Source organism: Rhineura floridana, chromosome 7 (genome assembly GCF_030035675.1).
Source record: "Rhineura floridana isolate rRhiFlo1 chromosome 7, rRhiFlo1.hap2, whole genome shotgun sequence".
NCBI classification, from domain to species: Eukaryota; Metazoa; Chordata; class Lepidosauria; order Squamata; family Rhineuridae; genus Rhineura; species Rhineura floridana.
In genome coordinates this window covers 139,722,316-139,740,401 of record NC_084486.1, presented here as the reverse complement: position 1 = coordinate 139,740,401, position 18,086 = coordinate 139,722,316, and the positions used below count along the sequence as shown (strand labels likewise).

General features: G+C 40.9%; 1 protein-coding gene across 4 annotated transcripts in view; it reads left to right on the top strand.

The window, feature by feature from the left end:
* GNB4 (G protein subunit beta 4) overlaps positions 1 to 16,458 on the top strand; it is a 53,358-nt gene extending 36,900 nt beyond the window's left edge. For all 4 annotated transcript variants that reach the window (XM_061637381.1, XM_061637383.1, XM_061637380.1 and 1 more), the window contains exons 2-10: positions 821 to 927; positions 5,159 to 5,197; positions 6,612 to 6,718; positions 7,745 to 7,808; positions 10,018 to 10,180; positions 12,213 to 12,279; positions 12,374 to 12,575; positions 14,027 to 14,243; positions 15,697 to 16,458. In XM_061637381.1, coding sequence (XP_061493365.1) covers positions 871 to 927; positions 5,159 to 5,197; positions 6,612 to 6,718; positions 7,745 to 7,808; positions 10,018 to 10,180; positions 12,213 to 12,279; positions 12,374 to 12,575; positions 14,027 to 14,243; positions 15,697 to 15,803 — 1,023 coding nt within the window. In that variant the 5' untranslated portion in view covers positions 821 to 870 and the 3' untranslated portion in view covers positions 15,804 to 16,458. The remainder of the gene's footprint in view (positions 1 to 820; positions 928 to 5,158; positions 5,198 to 6,611; positions 6,719 to 7,744; positions 7,809 to 10,017; positions 10,181 to 12,212; positions 12,280 to 12,373; positions 12,576 to 14,026; positions 14,244 to 15,696) is intronic.
* Positions 16,459 to 18,086: the final 1,628 nt, after the last annotated feature.

Genomic DNA, 18,086 nt, shown 5'->3' with positions numbered 1-18,086 from the left:
GTATGTATGATGTATGTATGTATGATGTATGTATGTATGATGTATGTATGTATGATGTATGTATGTATGTATGTATGTATGTATAAGGATATGTTTGTAAATCTGAATTCACCCCTGTGTTGTTTACTACCTCCCATCTTGGAGATTTCTCCTTAAGAACTAATGCATTCACTGCAATATGAAAGTGTTAGATGAATAAAAAGCTGCTTTTAAGGTAATTAAAATTTCACCTTGGTGTCTAATGAGGGTGAAGCTTCCTTTGAAAGCTTTCAGCAGCATCCACTTACTGTTTCCTCTGGTATATCCATGATTCACATTAAGAGAGAGAAATAAGTCACTTTGTTCTGCTTTTTAAGAACACAAAATATGAAATGGCAAATTTCAGTTTAAACAAAAGTCCTCTTGGGGGGCAGTGATTTCTTACATTTTATCTGTTAAGAACCTCCTTCAGACCTTTTTTCCAGATCGATGAGCCAGGAAATCCCTGGCTGAAATTGCATCTTGGTTTTGAACTTACAAGGTGACCTTGAGTAAACCAATATTCTCTTTCTGCCTCTGCCTCCCACTTCTCCCCAAATCTCCAACATGAGGACAATAGTGACTTCCCTTTTCAGGACTGAGACAATGTAGTGCACTCGAAATGCATTCAATGAATGCCAAGTATTGTGATCGTGATATTGTAAAGTATCCTGAGTACAGATTGTGGAAGGGATGAATCCTACTAATTAAAAATGAGGTAAAGTCAGTAATATTTTTGTCTCTTGTGATGTTTGGAAGGTGGAGTTTTATTTTCTCTCTTTTTGTTTTTCTTTGTTGGCAGACTTCTCTTCAAAAGTTCTGTGAAAGTGGGAAAGAGACTCATTCAAGAGAATGAGTGAACTGGAGCAGTTACGGCAGGAGGCAGAGCAACTCCGGAATCAGATAAGAGTAAGGTGTTTTCTTCTGAATGTGTTTCTGCTACTGATGCTCAACCTATGTAGATATTGTTGAGGGGGAGAGAGGGCACAGAAGAGAGGGAGTTTTCCCTCATTCACTTTTTCCCCTCAGCACCTTTCCCTCAACGAGTTCTTCGCTTGGTGGGCAAGGCATCAGTGGGAGGCTGATGCTGCATTTTAAAAGCTCTTGGAGCACAGTGCTGGGCTTCATTGGAGTCCCTTCACGAAATGGGTCAGTGAGATCAAAATTCTGTTCTGTGAAGTCTTCAGAGTTGCCTAGCTCTGCTCCATGATGGATTCGGAGCCAATGGATTCAGATCTTGCTCCCGCTGGCCATGGTGCCCTAGTGTTGGTTGACTTGTGCTAAGAAAGAACCTAACAACCTGTGTCCAAAACCAGAGCTTGGAAAGGTTACTTTTTTGAACTACAACTCCCATCAGCCCAATCCAGTGGCCATGCTGGCTGGGGCTGATGGGAGTTGTAGTTCAAAAAAAGTAACTTTTCCAAGCTCTGTCCAAAACCCATTAGCCCCCAGAATGGATTCAGGACTGAAGAGTGGACTTGAGTGTTGGGGCTGAGCAAGTGTGGTAATGTGATCTTCTTCAAACTTTTCATAGGCTAAGAAAGAAAGCTTTAGCCTGTAGGAGCTGTAGTACAGACAAAATTCTGGTCCATTCAGGAGGCAAAATACTTGAGATAAAGGTCTGTGATTAAATTTGTGGTTGTAGGGTAACCTCATATTATTAGCGGTAGGTACAATTTCTTTCCCAATGAATTAAGCTACTTTCAGCTGTAGGCAGAGGTTAGCATGTTTCAGTACTCCTTTCAAGGATAAAACTCCCTGCATGTAGAAAGCTACTATGCCAAGGAGCATGGCTAGAATCGGTCTCCCTGATATCAAACTCTGTTCGAAAGTCAGAGAGTAGTTTTCATTTTTCTTTTTTTCCATAAGGGAACACTCAGATTTTGATTTTATTTGTTTGACTTGTCTATTTCTTGATACTAAAAAAAGTCATCAAGTAATTTACAATATATATAACACAATAAAACAATAAAAACATATTAAACAATGGATCTAGTCTTTTTAGCTAGGCAGGAAGGTGGTGACCTGAAGGTTGGAAATGTTACCACCTTTCGCTTGTCATGGTTTGTTTTTTTTAAATGTTTTTAATGCTGTTTTGTTTTAATGTATTTTAAGATCTGTTTTTATGATGTTTTAAAGTTTTTTACTGCTTAGTTTGCCACCCTGGGCTCCTGCTGGGAGGAAGGGAGGGATACAAATTAAATAAATAAATAAATAAATGGTCAGAGCACCTCTTGGTGAGATCTAGATACATTTGCAAAGCTTGTTAAAAAGAAACAACGGTGTGCTTTTACATTAGGAATGCTGGGATAAAACAGAGTTACAGCAGCATGTTTGGATGCTGGTGTAGATTTAAGAAATAAATAATTTTATTAAGTTGGTGAGTACTGTATGCTGGTCACCCATAGCTTTTTTGTTTTTATTTTAATTAAATTGAGTATAGAATGTATTAGATTTCTACTGTATATATATTTGCTTTTTATTACGTTTGGTTTGAATTGGAGGGACGGTCTTGCAATGCTCACAGAGTTGGAAAGTATCTTTTATATATATTTTGGTGTGGCATTCAGGAAATCTCCAGAACTTATTTCTGTTGTTTTAAATGGAGTTGTCCTGTGAATTGTATTGTTACATACACTTATGCTGAACTGTATAGTTGTTTGTACATTAATTGACCACTGAAGAAGGCTTTGTCAAAACACGTTTGGTCAAATGTTTTGATACTGTATTTCAGGAGTTTTTTGTATATACTGGTTATATTTACTCTTGCTCATTTAGCTATGACAGATGTACACATGTTATTAACGTTTTTCATTTTTTATAAAGCATCCACATCCTTATCATAGGCAGTTTTGATTCTGATTTTTTTATTCCCAGTTCCTTGTTTTTCCAAATTCCAGTTTGTTGGGATATACTTTTTGGTTTGTTTTTGTTGAGATCTAGATTGTTAGCATTCTCACCCATTCACAGAGTTGGGAGGCTTATTAAAATGACTGATGGATCAGTTTGGTTTCTGAAGAGCTCTAGGGATTTTCCAGCTGACAGGTCTGGCGATACTGTTGAAGTCGTGATAGATCTGTGGATTCAGATTGTTGACACCACTCCTGAGCACGTTCTTCCACTTTGCAAGAGGAAGCTCTGTGGTATACCCTGGAGCTGTAGGTGATGAAGTGAGTTGGAAGAGAACTAGAACACAAGTGGAGAAAGACTCCAAACGGATACAACCAAACACAAGTATGTGGTCATTACTGACCCTACTCTGTGGTGGTGAAGGCAGGAAAAAAGGGTTACTTCTTTGCCTCCATTGCATCCTCAGCATGTTGTCCAGTGGAGCTATACAGAGTGATGTGTGGCCTTTCACCTAATGAGGCGGAAGAGCCCTGAAGAGCCTGCTATGACTTATTGGCTAGATATTTTGAGGATAGAATCACTTGTGCCCATGGGGAGTTAGACTGTACTCCTGCGGCAGATCAGTCTCATGGGGAATCCAGAGTGCAGTCTACTCAGATGTCATTGGATGAATTTCAGTTGCTACGGCTCAAGGATGTGGACAAGGTGCTTGGATGAGTATAGGGGACTGCCTGTGGCCTTGGCCCTTGCTCTTCTTGGTTAATAACCTCTGATAGGGAGAGGACTGCCAATTGGGCCAAGGAGTTAATTAATGCCTGTCTAAGAGAGGGAATGGTCCCAAGCTGCTGAAAAGAGGTGGCAGTAAGACCACTCTTTAAGAAACCCTCTTTAGACCTGGATGTTATGAAAAACTATAGGCCAATGACAAATATCCCTTTCCTTGGAGAGGTTCTTGAGTGGGTGCTCACTGCCCAACACCAGGCATTCTTGGATGAGATAGATTTTCTACACACATTTCAGTCAGGGTTTAGGCCTGGCTTCAGCGCTGCAAGCACTTTGGTTGCCCTGTATGATAACCTATGCTGGGAGAAAGACAGGGGAAGTATGTTCCTGTTGATACTCCTTGATATCTCTGGTTTTGAAACCATTGACCATAGTATCCTGGACTGGCCAGATGGGTTGGGAGTTGAAGACACTTCTTTGTGGTGCTTCCACTTCTGTCTTGATAGCCAGCTCCAGAAGGTGGTGATTTGGGGATGTTGCTTGGCCCTGTGGAGTCTCCCTGTTGTGGGGTTCTGCTGGGTTTGATCTTATTACCCATGCTGTTTAGTGTCTACATGAAACAATTGAGTAAAGTCATTCAGAATTTTGGAGTGCGTATGCTGATGATATACAACACCATTTCTCCCATTGCATCTCAAGCAGGTGTGGCAGTGGATATGCTGAGCTGGTGTCTGGCCTCGGGAACAGACTGGATGAGAGCCGGTAAACTGAAGCTCTATCCAGAAAAGACTGAGACACTGTTAGTGGATGGTCCCACTGACTGGATGAGTGGGATGCATCCTGTCCTTGATGAGGTTTTACTTCCCCTGAAGGAGCACGTGTGCAGGTTGGGGTACTCCAATCCAACATTATCACTGGAGGCCTCTGTGACATAGATATGTGAAATGTAATCCTCTGCAGTAGCCTTGTGTGGTACACTCCAGGAAAAGCTTTACCACTTGATTTTACTAGTTTATCTTTTTTTAAAAAAATCTAGCCCTTCTGTCTATGGATGGAACTATTTCATGCTTTATTGCTCATCAGCACCAGATCCCAAAGTCCCCAAACTATATGCTCCTAAAGCATACCGCCTTGTTAAATTTGATCACACAAACCAAGAGTTTGTTCATGGACTAGTGCTCACCTGACATTCCTTAGTGCATTCTGTTTTACTCGCTGAAAACTGCAACCAGATAGAAAAACCAGGCCCACCAGCTACAGCATTTCTATGTTGGGGGAGAGCAGTAAGCAGTCTGTAGGTTTTTATGAATTCCGTTGGGCAGCAAGGGCTTATGAGAACTGCTTTGAGTTAAATGTCTATGATCTTATCCTTGAGTAGGGTAAGAGCTGGGTCTTCAGGCTGCTAGAACTGGCCAGCCAAGGTGAAGTGCCTCCCTCTGTAAAATCACTAATTTCATAAGGAATATATTATCTAGTAGAATTATTGTAATCAACAGAACATAGATTCAAACTGGCTTGCAATATTAATTCCAATTTCGTCTATATAATTCATTTTTTTTTTTTAAAGGATGCTAGAAAAGCATGTAGTGATACAACTCTTGCTCAGGTATGTATACTTGTTCATTTGTTTCACATGTATGTTCCACTTTTCTGCACGAAGCCCCCAAGGCAGCTAACGGCAAAAAAACCATACGATTATAATGAAATAAAATCTAAAAACAACAATATCAAAAACATAAAATGAGCAGATAAACTAAAATTCAGATATGCTCATTTGTGCCTGTGGGGAAATCTCTGTGGGGCATTTTTAGGCTGGAGATTGTACTGTAGTCACAAAGTTTAGGACACAAAGTCCAGAAATAATTAGTTCTTATTCAGGTGGATGAATAAGTGAAAGGTTTCTAAGGTATCTCATCTATTTTATGCAAACCATGGAGAACTTAAAAGATTGTCTCATCCTCTATGTACTCAGCTGGTCACTGCATTCTGTAGGAGAGGGCATCCTGCAGATGCATCTTATCAGGAGGTCTGTTCTGTATGATATTGGAATCTGGCAGCAGCTATCCTTTGGAATTGCTTCCTATTATATATCAGACAGGCACCTTCTCTACTGTGTTTTTGCTGCCTGCTAAAGACATTCCTCTTTCAACCAGTATTCTAAATGGAGATCTTTATCCCAACTGGTATCTGTAATAGATTTGAACTGATTTTATGTATGTGCTGCTGTTGTTCGTAAATATTTTTTTATGTGTATAATTGATCAAATTGTTTTTATATATGCAATTGTGTAACTATTTTTATCTATGTAATTGTTTTCTGTATGTTGTAAATTGCTTTGGGATGCTTCATAGGGAGTGATTCATAAATGAAGTTAATAATAATATAACTTCTGTGTAAAACCAATTCACTTGACTGCAACAGGGCTTGTGTAAAGAGAGTCATTGTTGAAGTGGGCCCATTGCATAATTTCATAATGCTTATTAAATAGTTATTTTATTTAACAGAAGCCCAGTTACCTCCTATCCCAACACGTTTATAGACTGGGGCTCCTTCCCACATGAAAAATTTCCTACCAGAGTTTTCTGCAGTGTTCCTCCTAAAACATGCACCAGAAATCCTCTACAACATGCTGGGATTCCATGTACTGGGATTCAGTTGGGAAGCTCAAGCTTGATAAAGTGGATTGCAGTTCTCAATTAGTCTCACCCCTTTCCAAATAAAGAAATGCATCCCTGGGCTTGTTTCCAAAGTAGCACTATGTAACTGTCCCATCAGCACAAGGATTTACACTTGTGTAAAGGGACTTCCCCCCGTGCCCTCCCCAGATCTGCTCTGGAGGGTTGGGGGAACCCCAGAACAGATTTAGGGGGACACGGGGCAGAGGTGAAGTCCTGTTTCACAAGCGTAAATTCTTGCTGTTACAGGACAGCACTACATTGGATACAAGCAAAGGTATTCAGATGTTTTGTATTCTTACTCTGCCCAGACTTTGAATATTTTTTTCCTACTTTCCTGCCTAGATCACTACAAGTCTTGACTCAGTTGGCCGAATCCAGATGCGCACAAGACGTACCTTGAGAGGCCATTTAGCTAAAATATATGCCATGCACTGGGGATCTGATTCAAGGTTTGTACAAAGAGTTTGATGTGTGATTCAGAAGACCTTGTCATTTTTGTCTATAGGCTATAAATGTGTACATAAATGTAACACGTCAAACAAACAAAATTGCATGCTCCCTGATCCCCCTCAAATGCCCAAGAATTTGATAGAGAGTCATAGCTGTACTTTGGTCAAGCTTTATGAAACATTATATTGAATGCATAGAGGTACCAGAAGAAATACTACATTTCCACTACCATAAAAGATTTTTTGCTTAAATCAGTGCAAGCATTTAACCTCTAATTTCTCAATAAGCCATACAGTCTTTTGATAACTGAAACAATGTTTGTAAGTATTAAAAACTGTTTTATGTTAGTTTTTGGAAACTCCTTTAGAAGTTAAAACAATGTGTCATATAGAAGTCTTAATAGCATTGCATCAAGAAAAGGAAAAGAAGAGTTATGTAGATAAGGCTGGTTTAATGGTTTCTATGGAAGCCCTTGGGTGAAAGTATATAAGGCTACCGCCAGCAAGGCTCTTGGGGAAATGTAAAACCCATACAGACCTATGTCCAAAAAAATGGCATCGTCATAGGGGGAGTACGTTAGGCTTACTCCCTCCTGAAAGCTGTCTTGGAGAGCACATCTTTCCTTTCCTCCTATGTAAATAAACAGCTGGCACAAACTCATATGGGAGAAAGGAGGTCATTGTAATTGGGGCCTCATTGCAGTGAGGAAAACCTGTCATTCCCAGACCTGCTCTCAGAGGAGATAAAATATATAGGAGTCTTCAGATTGTTGAGTATTGAGTTAGAGTTGGTACTTCATTAAACTAAAAGATGATTGATTTTTTCAACATGTTGACTAGATACCCTCTGCCAATGCCCCAAAGCCTTGTGACTTGCAAGAGGAAAAGCAAAACTAGGGTGTTGATGAAGGACCAGACATTTGTATGTGATTCTTGTCAAATTTGAAACCAAGCAGAGGGAGGCATAAAGTTAACTTGATAATGTATTTTTGTGTGTGTGTATGTGTGTTTTGTGGTTATCTTTAGGCTACTAGTGAGCGCTTCCCAAGATGGAAAATTAATTATTTGGGATAGTTACACAACAAACAAGGTAGAGTTGTTTTTTTAAAATCAACTTTGGTATTTTACATGCCTATTGCTGGTGGGCTTGCTTTTTTGTTTCCGCTACTACTTTTAATATTTTGTTTTTGTTCTCCACCTAAAGCCCAGTTTTGTTCATTTCTTTTCCTATTGCCTCTTTTGCTTTTTATGTCTCCCCTTCTTATTTATTTTTTTAAAGTCTGTTTACTCGAGCATCTCATTGACTATTCCATTTCGTTGCTCTTAACATCTGTGGCTCACTTGCTCGGGGAAAACAGACTGTTGGGTCTCAATATTTTTCGGAGAAAGGGATCCTCTTATACTGTGGGTTTACTGATACCTTTTTGGAATTGTAGATTTCCTTGAAGAGTAATATAAAGCCAGTTTTATTATAACCTGAAAAGGTGATGCTTTTTGAAGAATGCTGCATTCTGAAATACTTTCAGTTCTTAAGTTTACCCCATGAAAGAGCAGAAGCTATTTCCTCTCTGTTCAAGGTGACTATTTGGGTGTCTGTGTAAAATGGAAATGGACTGCCTTCCAGTCGATCCCGACTTATGGGGACCCTATGAATAGGGTTTTCATGGTAAGTGGTATATAGAGGTGGTTTACCATTGCCTTCCTCTGAGGCTGAAAGGCAGTGACTGGCCCAAGGTCACCCAGTGAGCTTCATGGGTGTGTGAGGATTTGAACCCTGGTCTCCCAGGTTGTAGTCCAACACTCTAACCACTACACCACACTGGCTCTCTGGGTGTCTGTGTAACGTTGGGGAAATCAGTTGCAGCTGATTCCCAAAGAGGCTTCTGTTTGCTTCTGGAATTTCTTGGTGCTGCATGGACTCATAAACATGCCAGGTTTGATACCTCTCACCCATCCCCTAGCCTTGGCCAGAGAGGAGCCATGATCTAATGAGCAAGATGAGCCTGGAGCTACAGGCAGAGGCATATCTCCGCCTCACCCCCTCCAACTTTCAGCACTGAGCTGGAGACGGGATGGAGGGGGATAGAGGTGTGTGGACTTTTCTCTATGCTTCAGAGTTACTTGTCTCTTCCCCCCCCCAAACTCTGAGCTGTTGGGGGCAAAGGGCATTTTCTCACCTGCTCCCAATCCTCAGCTCCAGCTTAGACCTGGAAAGAGGAACAGGCATCCGCCAGACCTTGTACTGCATTTCAGAGACAACATGCTGCCTCTTCAAGAAGGGGTAGCCTGATGACTACAATTTTTTTGGTTTGGCAGTAAGGACAGCCAGACTTCGGCAACTTCTGTGAATATATAAGATTAGAAAGGAGCAGGATTTGTCAGTTTTATCCACTTTTCCCCATGTTCGCTTGGAGGACTAGGAAAAATGTTTAATTATTGAAATATCATGCCACAAAGCAGGTCACTGAAGGCCATTAGAAAAAGTGTTGTTTTTTTAAAGCATTTTTACCCCACTCTTCAGTCAGAAAGGCTCCTAGAGTGGCTTACATAATATCAATAATGAAAAGATGGTTCCTGTCTGCAGGCCTACAGCGTAAAAGACATTTCCTTACTTCCTAGACTAGACCTTCATAAAGCGAAATCTTTTCCAGTGAAGGCTGAAGGAAATGTAGGAGGTATTGACACATAGTGTAAAGCAGAGCCAAACGATGTTGCTGTTTGGATAATGTGTAATATTTGCTGATTTGAAAACTAGTTACAATGTCTGAAAGAACCCTTCTCATTCACCTTTTAAATTGTTCTGTGCCATTGGCTTAACTGTGATTCTATACTTCATTGATCTATCACAGAAGTGTGTAACTATAGTTAATGAATAAAATAATATAAATAATGACTTACAGAAATAATAATATAGACCGTCTGACTTTTCTCTGTAACACAGTGATTGAGTGATCTGCTGAGATGCTTGTTTCTTAGTGTGGAGAATATCAAAGCACCACACATTAAAAATAGCTGTTTTCTCAGTGGCTTCTTGACCATATGAAAATCCAGGTAAAATCAAAGAACCTGCAATTTTAGAGAGCTTAAATTTCTATTCTTTCACTTCATAATGTTGCTCTTGCTTTATTTGCTGTAGCATGAAATCTTGAAACTTCTGTGAATTAACGGCATCTATCAGTGCAGCACTAAGCTCCCATGGTGGTTCAGACAACACAGTGCACAATGGTTTGGACAAATATGATCCAAGTTCAGGGGACAAATTCTCCCTCTTATGTTTTTTTTTCCCCTCCTCTCTGAAGATGCATGCCATACCTTTAAGGTCTTCCTGGGTAATGACCTGTGCATACGCACCATCTGGCAATTACGTCGCATGTGGTGGATTGGACAACATCTGCTCTATATACAACCTGAAGACGAGAGAGGGCAATGTACGAGTGAGCAGAGAGCTACCCGGCCATACTGGTCAGCTGCCTTCTGCTTCTTTTTGGCTTGGTTTTATTGGTGTTGGTGGTGGTGACTTTTATTTGCCCCTCTGTAATTCTCTCAAAGCAGAGGAGTTGAAATGAAGCAAATTACGATATACTGAGTGGTGTTTAACTTTTTGTGCTGGCACAAAGGAATTTCCCTGTCTCTCCTTCCCCCATGCATGTCCCACACCATCCCCAAATTTGCTCCGGTGGGTTGGAGGAACCCCTAGAACAGATTTAGGAGGTGGGGGGGAGAGACAGGGCAGATAATTCTATTGCACAAGGAGAAATCTGTGTGCTGACAGAACCTTAGCATTAGTGCTATGTTGAATACAACCCATTGTCTAACACTGTTCTTCTACAACCAATCATTCTTCTTAGGTTTGCTCTACTTTCAATTCCCTCCCACTTCACCTTCCATGTTGTCCCAAGAGCTTGAGAGAGTGTGTCTTGTTGAGAATCAACATGACTAAACGGGTTTACCTCTGTGGCTGCTGCTTCACTTCTCCTTTTGAGTGGCGCAACAAACCAGGAAGCCACATTTAACCATAGCTTCCCATTAAACGCAAACCTGGGACTATGATTAATGGCTTCGCAGGGAGCCAACTCTAAGCCAGAGTTTGATTGTGTAAATGCATCCTGAGGTTTTTATGCCCAAGTCCAATGCTCTATTCCAGGTATGTTCAAAAGATAGATTGTGATCCATTGGTAGATTTCTTCGTGCAAAATGTGTGTTTAGTTCTGGTACTGAAAACAAATTCCTTGGCTGAGCAGGTGCTCAAAGGCACCTTGTTTCTCATGTATAAGCATATGTCCACCCTAGCTTTGGTTTGCGGATCTGAGGGTTCTTACAAAAACAAAGTAATTCCTGCCAGCCTGAGGCCTACCCACCAAGGAGTTGGTGGTATCAGGAAGGGAACGCAGTGGGGAGGCTTGAAATTTCTGCTAAGAGCTTAAAAACCCGAGGCCACTATTATTACAAATTCTGTACTAGTGAACCCAAAGTTTTAGCCAAGAAAATGTGATTTCTGTAACTTGAGTGCATTTAAGCAAATGCCTCAAAATGTGCACATAATTGAGGCACACAATTCTGCCTTTCCTAGTCTGGAAGGTTGTTGAGAGCCATGTGAGCTCTGGCCACTGGAAATCCTGCTTAGCTGAGATGGTATCCATACTGGGCAGTGAACAGCTAAAAGGGAAAGGCCCTGTGGCTTGTAGGGCCCTCCTTAGCATTTAAACATGTGTTGGCTGAGCCTTTGATTTAAAAAGAAGAAGCTAGTTAAAATGTTTCTGAGGACCCAGTGACTTGATCTCCACTGTTGGGATCTAGCTTTCTTCCTCAGTGAAGATCTTAATCTGTGTGCTTCCTTAATTTTTTTTGGGGGGATGCTTGGCTGCCTGTCTTAAGTTGGGGTGGGGAGCCTCTTTTATGTTGGGGTCGCATTCCTTTTGGGAGCCACACCCCCTTTTTTCTATCTCACGTGGCTTCTGTGGCTCTGTCCCAGCTCCAATGGCTTGCTCGCAGCTAGACTGAGGAGGAGAGGAGACTGGGGGCCAGATATGGGGTGGTGGACAGCAGTGTTCTGTCCGTGTTCTTAGTCCTCGGGAATTAAGACAGGGATGCTGACAGAGAGACGCTTTAGGCCTGAAGATGAATTGGAGATGAGGGTTGGCAGCTGGAAACATCTTCTAGCGTTTGGCTTAGTGTGGCCTAGACACTACTGCACCATTACTATTATTATTATCAAATGAATTTATATACCGCTTTTCATTTCGAGAAGAGATGCCATTCCTCATCTACCTATCTGCTCAGCCTCTACCCAGCTCCTCCTCAGTTGCCCACCAGACTTCAAGCGGCTGCATCCTTAAGGATTAAAATAATAATAGAGTGCTAAAATCTTCAGGGTGCTGGATTTCAGTGACATAATGCACACAGTCTGCATACTGGGTTTGAAATGGAAGCATTTTGGATCTCTTCTTAAGTGATGGATTTTGCTTCTGACATGTTTCCTGTTTTGCATTTTTAGGGTATTTGTCTTGTTGTCGCTTTCTAGATGACAACCAAATAGTCACAAGCTCAGGAGATACTACCTGGTGAGTTTGTTGGATTTCCTTTCAGAGGTAGGCTAAAACTGTCTGGGCTACATTTTTAATCTGCTGTGTTAAAATATTTTTCTTTTACTTGCAGTGCTCTATGGGATATTGAGACTGGCCAGCAGACTACTGCTTTTACTGGGCATACTGGAGATGTAATGAGTCTCTCTCTAAGTCCAGACATGAGTACTTTTGTTTCGGGTGCCTGTGATGCATCATCCAAGCTCTGGGATATTCGAGATGGAATGTGCAGGCAATCTTTCACAGGACATGTGTCTGACATCAATGCAGTGTGTGTAAGTGATTAGCTGTGCTCAAATATATTGAGAAATAATGAACTTAAATGATACTCTTGTGCATATACACTTGTAGATGTCGATAGACCTGCCATGGCTGTTCTCAAACACACCAACTCTTGGATGAGTGGGTCATGGAATATTGGCAGCTTAGCTGCTGTGAGGGAAGAGAAAAAACCAGTCTGCTTGACACAGGCAAAGAAAAGTCTCTTATCAACTATAAGGTTGTCAGGGGCAGTTTGTAGAGAAGAGGCTGTTAGTGAAGCAAGAGAACATGAGGTTCCTGTTCATGCCAGTCTTTCTTTCTTTCTTTGAATTTTAACTTCTTATTAATTGCCATAATAGGTCACAAACAGTATTACATAAGCAGAAAAAATCAAAAGGCTATCTTGACCAAACGATGAGACATCTACAACTTTTACAAAATAACATAAAAATAAAATACATTAAACTTAAATAACCAGATAACTAACTTACAATTATGCTAACCAAAATAAACTAATTTCTACCCAAAAATTCAAAAGGAAGCCTGCCTATAAATATTCCCCCTTTTCAGCTCTTGGGATTGTCTTATTGAATAACACTTTAAAAATTCCAAACAAATTAAAAAATGGCTCGTATTTGGTTTGCAGCCTGGGCATCTGATAGATTATGGAACCCTTTCAATGCAGAATCTTAAGAAGTGCCAGTCCTTCTGATCAAGTTTCTCACATGATCAAATTAAACTTTTTTTTTTAATTCCTATGAAATCTCAAAAATTAAATTATGGAAGAGAAATCTTTTTCTTTTGACAGTTTTAAAAACTTGTTTGGTTTTTTTGGGTGTGTCTGTGTTTAAAGTGAAGTTTCAAGTAGATAATGCTGTATAACGGGTCGGGAGCCTTTTTCAGCTGAAGGGCCGCATTTCCTTGTAGGGATCCTTCCGGGGGCCACATGCTGGTGATAGATAGATGGGGTCAGAGGCAAAAGAGGCCAGAGAGATGGATGTGACTCTCTTTTTATATAGTAAGTTACATTCCAGCCATGCAAAAATTGGAGGCTTCTGTGATCACACCTCTCTCCAAGCTTGCTAGCCAGAGGCATCACAGTTCAAGGGCATATTCCAGCCAGGCAAAAATACTCAAGGAGGGCTTGAAGCAGGGCTAGTGAAGGGCATGGCCTGCAAAGGGAGAATGGCCTAAGGAGAATCCCAAGGGCCAGATACAGGTTTGAAGGGCCGCATTCAAGACTTGGGCCTGAGGCTCCCCATCCCTGCTGTATGAGGAGCTATTATAATGTGAAATGTCAAATAATTTAACAATTGTTGAAATTATTTTCAACTTGGCTAGTTTAGTATAGGAAACGATCATTTGGGAACAGAATTCCTGAGTTTAAGCCCCACCCCCTTTTTTCTTCTTCACCATAACCCATTTGTTGGTAGTGTGACTCTTTGCTTCTTATTTAAATTCCCAGTTCTTCCCCAACGGCCATGCATTTGCCACTGGTTCTGATGATGCCACCTGCCGGCTGTTCGATCTGCGAGCAGACCAGGAGCTCATGATGTACTCTCATGACAACATCATCTGTGGGATCACGTCAGTAGCTTTCTCAAAGAGCGGCCGCCTCTTGTTGGCAGGTTATGATGACTTCAACTGCAATGTTTGGGACACCCTGAAGGGAGAACGTGCAGGTTAGTTGATGTGCATACAAAAAGAGACAGCTCTTTCAGGGTTCACTGTGAGGGGACACTCTGCATGTTCAAAAGTCAGTGTTGGCAGCCAAGGATGCTGTTTATTATCTTACTTTATTTCCAATTAATTTGTTAGCTGCCTTTCAGAAGAAAATATTCCCTCAAGTCATCCATTGTTTAGTAAGATAGAAGTACATCCAATATTATAATAGAATGCCATACCATAATATGCAGCAACAATAAACATCCATCTCAGCAAGCCACCCAACAGACTAAAAGATGACTAAGAACAAAAAGACCCTCCTCTACTCCCTCAATGAAAAGCAATCTGTAAAAAAAAAAATGTTTTCAGGCCTGCCTGAAAGACAGCAAAGTGAGGGGTGTATTTATTTCCAAAGAGACAGAGCTCCACAATTTTGGGACCTCCACTAAAGAGGCCTTGTTTCTCATGCTGGCTAATCTCATCTCATCCTCTAGGGCCTCTGTAGCTGATCATATTGCTTTGGCAGATTCCTGTGAGCACATGAGTCCTTTAAATAACTCAGTCCAAAACACTTTAGGGCTTTCAAGATCATTCCTAGCACTTTGAATTAGGCCTAGAAGTGAATAGGCAGCTAGTGTAGCTGATGTAGAATTGGTGTGATATGGTCTGAATGTTTAGCTGGATCAGTGGTACCTTACAAATGGTCACAGCTGTGGTCCATGTGGGCAAGCGAAACTATCAATACTGCTTGATGGTGAGTTGGTTTCAAGACTGACCTTTCCTACTGTGCTATCCAATCACATAATTTCTAGAAAGACCTTAGCTAGAACATAATCGTCCTTTATACAAGGCATGTGTTATAATGGAACAGTATAACAACTTTCTGCTTGCCATGGTTAGCAGATGGAGGTCTGACAGCAGCTTGTTTGAGGCGTCCTGGTGATGGACACGAGGTCTGACCTAGGATTTAATCCTTCATCTTTGAAGGCAATGTCTAGAACTTTGTCCATTGGACCATGTTAATTCTAGGAGAAGCAAAGTGACATAGTAGACACAGAGTTGGACTTGAGCTGAGATCCAGATTTGAATTCCTGTTCAGCCATGAAGCTCATTGGATGAGGTTGCTGCTGTCTCAGCCTAGCCTACTTTTTAAAACTGTTGTGAGGCTAAAATGCTTATTTATTATTTGATTTATATCCCGCCCTTCCTCCCAGCAGGAGCCCAGGGCAGCAAACAAAAGCATTAAAAACACTTTAAAACATCATAAAAACAAACATTAAAATACATTAAAACAAAACAACTTTAAAAACATTTGTTGCTAACATTTGCAAAAATATGCTGCTATGAAGTTCTTGGAGGAAAGGTGGGATACAAATATGACAAATAATGAGGCTTGTACCTTCATGTAAAAAAACAAAAGTCTTATTGTGGGGGCATCTGTTTTAACATTACCTTTATTTTCTCCTCCAGGTGTTCTTGCTGGCCATGACAACAGAGTCAGCTGCTTAGGAGTTACTGATGATGGCATGGCTGTAGCTACAGGCTCATGGGACAGTTTTCTTAGAATCTGGAATTAAATCTGGCAACCCTCTCTCTCTTTCTCTTTCACTCTCTTACACACGCATGCGCACGAACACACACACACACACACACACACACACCCCTTCTCCACTGAGATCTGGAGAGATCAATGCTGCAGCCTATTGCTGTGAAATAACATTTCTACCTTGTATTTACAGGTGAAGTTTTTCTATTCACTGATTTATTGCATAAATAGGCTTTCTGTAAATGAAGTATTAAAAATATTCAAGTGAAGTGGTGGGTGGGAGAAATTGGTGACTGAAGGGTAGGGAGGGGGCACATAACATTCATGGTGACAGAAGCTAAAAGAGCCAGTCTACCTTGTGTTTGGTTTGGCTGTATTTCCTGGAGGGATTTCTGCTTGTACCCAGTCCTGCTAATTCTGTATCTTTTTGTACATAACTGAATATACACATAGCAGCCAATCATGTAACATTTTGTCTGTAAGTAAAGAAATAATGTTTCCCTTTTTTAAAGAAACTGCATTTATATAGCTCTACATTTAATCTGAGATGTCTCTCCTGAGTTCTGCAGCAGATCAGCTAGATTGCTGTTTTGATATGGCTTTTTTTTCCAGGTGACTTTACTGTAGATAAAATGTGATGTCATTGAGTTGTTTGTGGATTTTATAACAGAAAGTGTTTGAATTACTGCTTGATCTGTTTTTGTGTCTGTTTGAAGAAAAAAGAGAGAGAGAGAAGGCCCTGATGACTTCTTGCGACACCTAGCGCCTTACTTGCTTGTCGATCAGTTTCCCTAAATATGAGGTGTGATCCCTTGGTGCCTGTGGATCCTGGCTAGTCCATTAGCAGTCAGAGGAATTCCAAGCACCAGGGAGTTAAATAGGTCATCAGGCACACATTTCAACAATAAGAACTGAACTATTTTGGTGTGCAGACTATGATCTTCCTTCCAGCAACCTCTAACATGGCTTTGGATCAGCATGTAAGCTGAGGTTCAGGCATTGCATTTGAACAATGACTGAACCACTAATTTGTTTTTGTTGGGATAGTTGTAAATGGGAAGTATTGTGGCCTACTATAAAATCATTGGCCTGTTCAGTGTGGTATGAGGCTGAATCTAGAGCTACCTCTAGCAAAGACTCTTGGTATATTTCTCATGGGATTGTACCACTCCAGATGTATGTGAGAGACGTAAGTTTGTTTTGATGCACCTTCCTTCGAATGTACTAAAATTCTCCTGTCTAAACAGGTTAATATGTTTGTCAGGAAGAAAGCATCTCCCTGGTAACACTAGTTTTGCACATGCAGAGCAGTACTAGAGTTGAAGTGCATTCAAACATGCCATTCTTCCACCCTAGGGTTTGTGTAATAATACAGTCTTGTGAGGACACTAGCACATGAATATTTGAATTAGCTCTTGGAACCTTCTGCTCAATTACATCAGTCGGCCGCTATAGGAAATGCTCTGAAAGTTCACTTTAATACTGCCAAGTTATATGGTGGGTTACCCAGACATTCCACAGCAGAACAGAGTTGCCTTTTATGTGTGCACATTGGAGAAATTGTGTCACATGACAGCATTATCTAGGGCAGGGGTGGGGAATCTCTGGTTCTCCACATTCTGTTTGTTGATGGGAGTTGGAGTTCAAAACTCCAATTTAGATGGCCATAGGCCTCCGCACTCCTGAACCAGGGCAACTGTTTTTCTTTGTCTTCATCTCACTTCAGAACATTTTATCCCAGTTTATCTTGATCCATTAATCATTGTAGCCTCAGCCTTTTATTGGGAGCCAGGTGTTAGGGAAGAGCATGGCCGTGAACCGGCCGCTGAATCTTAAATGGCCATTCTTATTAATATGTGAGAAATGAAGTTCATTCAGTTACAGCTCATAAAAACCGTCCTGTTCTTTGAAGTATGGGAAAGCGTGTGGCTGGTTAGAAAGAGCTTTAAAAAAAATCGCTGGAATCAGTTTGTGGTGCTGGTTAAATGTGCCTGTGCTTGTAGCAATTAAGTGACTCTGACTTTGATGGAAGTATTTGGGAGACGTGGATCCTGTCCTTGGACACGTTCTCACAGGGCACACCGTACGAGAAGCTGGAAGTTTACATTGATGTTACACACTGCTTTCTCAAAGTTCATTTGGAAAAAGAGGAGATATTAAAACAATCCCAGTCCTGTTGGCAAATACCAAGAGCTGTCAACATATTAAAACAGACTTGTTGCTAAGCCATCTGTTTTTTCAAGTTTCAACTGATTTTTTTTTTGTAATCACTCATTCTGGCCTTTCCAGTTGTCCATGTTTACAACAGTAAAAG